This window comes from Lupinus angustifolius, chromosome LG01 (genome assembly GCF_001865875.1).
Source record: "Lupinus angustifolius cultivar Tanjil chromosome LG01, LupAngTanjil_v1.0, whole genome shotgun sequence".
In the NCBI taxonomy this organism is placed as follows: domain Eukaryota; kingdom Viridiplantae; phylum Streptophyta; class Magnoliopsida; order Fabales; family Fabaceae; genus Lupinus; species Lupinus angustifolius.
This window is the reverse complement of record NC_032009.1, coordinates 18234118-18242300: the sequence shown is the minus strand read 5'-3', so window position 1 is coordinate 18242300 and position 8183 is coordinate 18234118. Positions and strand designations below refer to the sequence as shown.

Genomic DNA, 8183 nt, shown 5'->3' with positions numbered 1-8183 from the left:
GTTTCCCACAGGTATCCTCGCACTGGAGGCAATCCTATCCGAGCCGGGCACATCCACATGTAAGTGGGGCTAACTCTCCCAACGGACATTTTTCCATCCACAAGAATCGAACCCGGGTTCTTGCTTAAGGGGAATCAAACATGTACCACTTGAACCAACGCCCATTGGTAAATCATTCTCTTCTTGAATGCAAAGAAAGTAGACGAGAGAAGAGAAGTGGTGGGCAATAGCAAAATTATCTCTCATTTGTCTTGTTTTCTGACCTATAATAGTAGCCAATAAATTAATTAACTCATTTCATGAAAAAAATTGTGACAATTGGATTATAATGTGCAAGTTTTAACAATTTACATTATAATATTTAATTTAAAATAAATTTATTATGTTGAAAATATATTTTATCATTTATTTACATTATAATTCTTAATTATTTAATTAGTATTAAAAACTTATTTATATTCTGTTTATTCTATGAATATTTTTGTCATTCAAATATTTATTTCTATCTCTTTCTCTTCCCTTTCTCACATACTAAACAATACAAAAATTTACTATAGTTTTTCACTTCTTTCTTTCCCCCATCTCTCTTTCTCGCCAATCTTTTTCTCTCATTTTCTCCCCTTCAACAAAACAAAATATTAAGTCGACCCATAACACTCATAGAACATTATGAAATCGAGATGCATGGATGTTGAAACCACTTTTCTAACGATATATATGATACAAAGAAAAAGATAGATTTTTAAAATAAATCAATTAGTTTGTAAACTTAAGAAATGTTATATAGACTCAACCAAACATTTTGTAAATGGTAGTTTGAGTTTTATTAGGAAGTTCGATCGTTTGATTTTGAGATGAATTTGATCAAGGATACTCTATATCATAAGCTCATTAGGAGTATGTTTATAGTTGTAGCCTTATATGGAGTGATATTTAGCTTTATAGTACCAATGTAGATCTTCTTAAGGAAATCAAGAAACTTCTTTAGAAGCATTTTGAGATGAAAGTTCTTCACACAATATCTTTTATATTAGGGTTTAAGATTCACTATGTATTAGATAATGTCACTCCTAATATAACAAATAATTTCCTTAACTTTTTAAATATCTACAAAAACTTTTGTAGTGTAAATTTTAGCCACTAAATATTCACCCAATCTGTAATAAGTTTAAAAAGAATATAATAACTATATACCCCATTGTAAAAATTTATATATATAATTTATATTATTTTTATTTTAAAATCAATAATAATTAAATTGTAGCTGACAATAGTATAGAAATATTGTTGATGTATACAAATTGCGTAACCTTTCGCTCGGTGTATATTTGCATAACCAAATTGAATATTTTCACATTCCTTTTTTCCCTTCCTCTGCCACACTTTCTCAATTCTTCTCCCAATATCACCACCACCACCTTCACTCCGCCGCCGCCGCCTCGTTCCTTACTTCTCAAGCAGCTACCACCACCAATCCACCTCTCCGTCGTGTTCTGCGCAAGAACTTCCATTATTTCATTATCCCTTCCTTCTGCTAGCGCGCCGGCCATCATCAGGGCCTACATGTAGTGTGCAACCACCACCAAAGCCACCGCCATAAGCATCGTCGTTGTTCAATAGGTACTGTTTTTTTTGTTCAATTAATTTTTGAAAATTATTTTTGGGCTTAGGGTTCATAGTCTCTGATATAATACTTGCTTTGAATTAGTTCTGTTATCGAGAGTCCAATTTTGTCTTAGTGCTATACTCTTTTGCAATCTAGTTCTGTGATTATGTGTAGGAATGAATTCATGTTTGAGGAGTGTTAGGGTTTATAGTTCTCTGAATTAGTGAGCTCATTGGATGTTTCTGTTGCTTGAACAATTTGATATTATAATCTGCATTAGTGGAAGTGAATCCCTTGTCTTTTTTTTCACTGTCGGGCGACTTGGCTCGGCTCAAACAAGCCTGTCCCGCGAGTGGCTGGGCTTGGGTATCCATTTTTCTTGACCGAATTGAGACCGAGCATTATGGTCCAGACTGACAAAGCCCGAGTTCTGAATGTGCCAGCTCGAGCTCGGTTAGGTAGCTTGTATTGACAGCATCATGGCTAATGAGGTAAACATTGTAGAAGGTAGAAACGTTGTAGAGCTTCACTTAGGTGGGGATTAAGTACAACAGATGAACATAACCTTTCGTCATTCCATTAGCCCATTACTATAATAATTATTTTACTTTCAGATGGATGACTTGTCCAAGAACCAGAATTTTGCTGTCCATGGGATTGCTGCTGCTGGTTCAGTAGCTTTAGCCACTGGTTTTACTTATCCTCTAGACACCATCAAAGTCCTTACTCAGGTTCTCACTTTTTCATTTCCAACCCTTTTTTGTTTATGATACATATATGCCAACTATCCCTTGATCACTTCTGAATTGCTTAAAAAAACGTGTATTTTTTGTTTTCTTTTCTCAATCCTAGGTTGGTTCAAGTTGTGGTAAAGAATTGGGTGCTGCCCAGCTTGTGCTGAGAGTATTATCCTTGTCTGGTAATTCAGGTATGCTTAATTGTCTCCCACCCACAATTAATTTGAGCAGTTTTTGTTTTTTTCCATTTATTTTTGGGTGTTTCAATATGCATATGGGGGATTTTCATTTTAGCTCTGGTAGGGTGTTCAGTAATTTCTTAGATGAAATAATGAAACTTGTGATGGAACTAGATTCAAATGTGTGTGCATCTCATACATAGGACTGTTGGATTATTGAACATGGTTCTTAACTTCTGTGCTTTATGTTCCCTTCTATCTCCGTGGATTGGACTGGACTAATTTTTTCTCCCGTCTTAGATATGATGCAGTAAGTAGTTCCTGCACTTGAACAATAGAAATTAACAATTGTTTTTGCAACTTTCAGATTTTGTCCCGTGTTACTGATTTTGTAAAACTAACTGGATTTTCGTATTTGTTCAGTGTACAATTTCAATATACACTGTATCTTAACTTAGGTGTCTTGTTATGTTGGGGCATTTCAGGTTTGTTCCATGGTTTTGGTTGGTTTTCAGTTGGAAGAATTTTTGGTGTAGGAGCACGATTTGGGGTGTATGAAATCCTGACAGCCTTTAATAAAGGTAATTCGTATTCCTACCTTCTTCAAATTATTTTTTTGTGATACTTATTTCTGTTAATATCAATCATTCAAGATTGATGTTTCAGTATGACTGTAGATTGTGTAGCAATATGTGATTTTGATATGCCTTTCGATTGTTTAACCTAATGGTCAGTAGTTTGGTTTTTCTATTTTCACATTAACTATGACAGATGGTCGTGAAGATAATTATGTCTCTGTTTCTGAGGCTCTTTTGGCTGGAATGGCAGCTGGCGCTATTGAGACATTTATAACTTCTCCATTTGAGATCGTCAAAGTCCGTGCACAGGTTGCCTCTGCTTCATACATTCCAAGCTCTACCTTTGCTTTAGAAAAGGGAGCCCGTCCTCCTTTAGTGGCTAGATTACTTAATGGCTGTAATCCAGACATGAGGTCCTTGAACCAATATGGTGGTCTCATGTCCACCCTTACAACCAGAAGCACTAACATGACAAGTGCTTTGCTGGAGTATCCATGGACAATGACCGGATCTGGAAAGCCACCACCGGTTTACACTGTGAGAAGGTCATCTGATATTATATCTTTAGAAGGGTGGAGTACACTATGGAGAGGTCTCCGTTCTGGAATTGTTCGAGATTCTGTGTTTGGTGGTGTATTCTTTTCAAGCTGGCAGTTTTTACACCAAGCAATGCTTGATTGGAAGGCTGTGGGGATGAATCCTCCACCCAGGTTCATTTCTTATTCATTAATAAAATCAACATTTTCATTTGTATCAGTTTTCCTGCTATTGTGTTTAGCTGTTAGTTTTTATGAAAGCCATCAGTTATCTTAAAGAATTGTGATTAGGGGATAGTCACACTGCTGCTGAGGATGTTTAACATTTTCTCTATTCTTTCTACCATATTTTTTATTTCCTTGGACATGGATTGATTTGCAATAACCTTTAGGTTCATTGAATGTTCTTCATTTTGAGACCTTGTTCAGTAAACTATGGTTAAGGTTAGTGGGCTAATTTTTATGTCATGGCTTTTGTGCCTTTTGGTTTCTTTTAAGTGGATCCCTTATCCTCTGCACTTGCACTTGCAATTCCCATGAAATTAGTAATCTACTCCAGAAGTGCCTATTTATGTGCTCAATTTGTTTGTTTGATAGTTTTTTTATGTGGTACTTGCTATGATTTTTATCTGCGATAATGTGGTAGCTGTTGGATACTTTTGATGCATTGAAAAAAATATATATTTAGTATTTACTCATTACTAGCGCTTTGAAATTATTTAATCTAATTGCAGTTTGCTTGTGAACTTAGTTGCCCCGTTTCTTTTTTAAGTCTGCTTGTCTGCCTGACTCAGGTCAGATGAAGAAATTGGTCCATTATCTCCTTTGGGTGTTAGTCTTGCTGCTGGATTCTCAGCTTCAGTTGCTGCTGCTGCTTCTCATGGTTTTGATACGGCAAGAAGTAGATCACAATGTACTGTGCTGCCAACGGTATGAACGTTATTAGCTTTTACTGGAAGTTTGTAAACCTTTTGAATTGTGTTCCTCCCATTATCTCCTGTGGAAGGTGTGCTTCATTATTTTCTATTTGATTTGGCATCACAGTAATATTCTTTAACTAAATTCTTTTCTCTGACTAAAAAAAATTATTTCAAAGACTGAAGGAGTACGAAGGAGACAGGTAATAAGATAGTCTCCACAAACAAAACCAAAGACAAATAAGTCAATAGAGTTTCTCTTTTTACATTTTGGGTAATACATACAACATCTCTTTAATCACTCTGCATTTCAACCAAAGGTTTCTTTAAGAAAATGATATGCTGAACATTACAGAGATGCATTAAAACAATACTATCGGTCTAAGTTCAGAACTTTTCTCTTTAAAGTCCAAGAACGTGGCAATTTGGCCTGCTATAAACTTTCAAATAACATCTCTCCTGTTTTACCCAAATGGACAGAGTCTTCCCATTTCCAGAGCTGTTCTACTATAGTGTCAAAAAGCAACTTTAGGGTAGTGTTTCTTTCCTGATAGTAGTCAAGTTCTATGTTTCCATATTTTCTACCCACTAGTTTAGTAGTTGTTGAAAGTATAGTCACCTTAGACACGATACTATTTTGGCAATATTTGAATTTTCAAATATATGGTACTCGAGGGGTATATACTTAATTGGTATGTTGGTTGTGTTCATGGTACGTTTTAGTTGGGTTCGTGGTATGTATTAGTTGATACCCTCTATTTTTTAATTTTATGTTATATTGTTTATTTACTAGTTAGAGGTTAAATTAAAACACAAGTCCATTACAATTGAATTGGTTCGTGTGAAATAGTTCATGTTAAGCAGGGGTTGGAGCAAATTTGGTAACTCTGGTTGGAAGTTTAACATAGTCTGCCTCATTCTCTGTGGTATGGTTTATATACCTGTCAGACTACTCCCCTTATTGCCAATTGATTTTTGAGATTGAACCTTAACATGATATCTAGGGGGCATGTCAGAGCTCAACTCTTGTTTGGTTCTTCGTCATGACCTTTCTAGAGACCTTCACCTAGCCCGACAGGCTTCTCTAGGGGGCATGTTAGAAGTTCCACATCACTTGGCTCATCCTCCATTGTATGGTTTATGTACCTGTTGGGCTATTGCTCTCATAGCCAATTGGTTTTGATGCGAAATCTTAACAGTAGTGATGCCTGGCTAGTATAATACCATATCACCATAAAACTGAAGATAATGGAATAAAATACTTGAATAATAACACAGTTGGGTTAGTTTGGCATGATTCTTCATAATCCCATGTGTGACCCATAATTCAGATTATCATATTTTTTTCATTCAGACTTACAAAGGCACAATATATTATTACTTTAAGTTTACACTCCAATGCCATACCAAACTTTTGAATAATAGTTTAGTTCATTATATCATGCCAAACATTTGAATAATATCCCAGTTAAGTAAAATAAAACTTGTAATTTCATGTGTTTCCAAATTCCATCCACTCTCTCTAATAGTAATTCACACATTGTCTGATTCCAGTATATAGCAATGGAGAGAAAGTTTCTGAAGTGGAAACAACCAGGAAACAAGTTTGAAAGATATACTGGAATCCATCCTACAGACAGGAATCTATTGTTTCGTGGCATTGGTTTGCGGATGGCGCGCTCTGGGTTTGCATCATTCATGATTGTAGGAAGTTATTTCTTTATTGTTGATCATCTTGCCTCTACTTTGTCTTGATTTTCTATCTATTATTTTTTCTCCCAGACAAGAATAGTTACATTACTACGTTTTCTTTAGTTCTTGATATTAAAGAAAAAATGGAAAGGAGATAATAGTTCTTGATATTTATTACTGAATCTTGTAATCAAGAGAGATAGAGAAGATTGCATTTGATTAATACTTGTAAAATTCCTTCTGAGTTGGGGGATTTGCTATTCCAGCTTGATTTTTTGCAGGAGTTTGTACCCTTAATGATTGGTAATAAAATAAGACTTGGATACTGGATATATGTTTCCCCCCATGTTTATGTATTTTTGCACCTTTTCTTTCTTTACACTGTTTTTCTTCCCCTCAAAGCTTTTTGGTTTACAGTGTGTTTTTAAGTAGTTTGGTATATGCCAAAAGATAAACACATTCATTTATAAAAAAATGATACATCTTTCTTGCACTATATAAGTGTATTAAGTACTAACTGTTTTTTGTTGTGATTTTATTTTGTATGGATCTGCTAGAGGAAGCAGAATCTGATATAGACCATACTTTTGCATTATACGATTAGTTTTGCTAACATCAGGGGCTTCTCCAATATGGAACAAATAAAATTTCTTCATTCCAACTCTGGAGTTGCTTGAGCTAGTAAAAACTGGTTCTTCCATTCCCATTGGATTCTAATAACCATTTCCAATGACCCTTTTTTGTATCCTTCTGCTATAGTAGTGCCATTGGTTTACCTCTGCCAAAGCTTTACCTGCATATATATGCACAAGTCACACCCATGACTAATTAATTAATGAGCTAATACCCAATTTTTGATACCAATTTGATTAAGTCTAAATTAGTACTCAAAGATCGTAAATCTGAATCAAAATAGTCACTATTAGGGATCATAAAAATATTAAAAAGGACTATCTTGATCTTTATATTTTCTGGGATCATTGTAGGTTTTTCAATTTCTCATAGAGCAAGGTAGGTGAAATTTTTTTAAGCAACTAAAAAAGGTCTTTACTCTTAATTAATATAGGGTCAACTTCAATTTTATAACTATTTATTATGACCAAGTCAAACTGAGCTATTAGCTACTAAATATCATATTTTAGATTCTTAATTAATATTTGATTAGTGTAACAATATTTGGAGTTATATACATCACTCTATCAATGAATGTTTGGTTAGATGGGTAGTCTTTGTTTCTTCTTAAGTAAAGACTGAGTTTGAATCTTGAGTATGAAAAAAAACTTGTTGTGAGAGTTAATCCCACTAATGTTTATTTGCAAGGCTTTTAAGAAATGGTAAGTTTCAAGCAAGCAAAATCTATTTGTTTTGCCCTCATATATTTGTTGGGTGTACATCTTAAAATACTAATGTGAATAACATTATAAATAGAGTCTAAAATTTATGCACCGACAGTGTAAAGTTAGTGTATTATCAACTATTGATTTATATTACTTTTATTTGAAAGTTAATAATAGTTAACAAATCAATGATGAATGATTAATTGATAGTATAAAAAACTCTTACACTTTCGATGTATATATATTAAATCCTTACAAATATTACTATTCAATTCATTTGGTTCTAAATACATGAATCTAACTAATACGAATTTTAGGAATATAACAATAAAATTAAATAGAACATAAGATTCATTACAATGCCCACATATGGTGGTTTGAATTAAAATCCTTAGGCATTGAATTGCGGATATTGAAAATTTGTGAAAATTATTTGAAAAGTTTAAATAACACTTAATGTCAAACATTTACCTGGTGTCAAAACTAAATCCTAATCTTCATCCTCATCCAACTCATTCACCTTCCATCAATCAAGAAACAATAAAATTCCCAAGTGCAGCAGTTAACAATTATAGGGAATTGGATGATGATAGTAAAAGAT

General features: G+C 34.0%; 1 protein-coding gene across 1 annotated transcript; it reads left to right on the top strand.

Moving 5' to 3' along the window:
• LOC109350610 (mitochondrial arginine transporter BAC2) lies at nt 1347-6591 on the top strand. Its single transcript, XM_019591838.1, has 7 exons — nt 1347-1620; nt 2221-2337; nt 2459-2534; nt 3008-3103; nt 3294-3810; nt 4431-4566; nt 6108-6591. Exons 2-7 carry the CDS (start codon nt 2221-2223, stop codon nt 6306-6308), a joined length of 1143 nt encoding a protein of 380 aa, XP_019447383.1. The 5' UTR covers nt 1347-1620; the 3' UTR covers nt 6309-6591.

Excerpts from the sequence above, each read along its gene's own strand:
- LOC109350610 (XM_019591838.1), top strand. The coding sequence starts at position 2,221 with ATGGATGACTTGTCCAAGAACCAGAATTTTGCTGTCCATGGGATTGCT. Across the intron at positions 2,535-3,007 it reads ATCCTTGTCTGGTAATTCAG|GTTTGTTCCATGGTTTTGGT; the intron begins GTATGCTTAATT and ends GGGGCATTTCAG. Across the intron at positions 3,104-3,293 it reads CCTGACAGCCTTTAATAAAG|ATGGTCGTGAAGATAATTAT; the intron begins GTAATTCGTATT and ends TAACTATGACAG.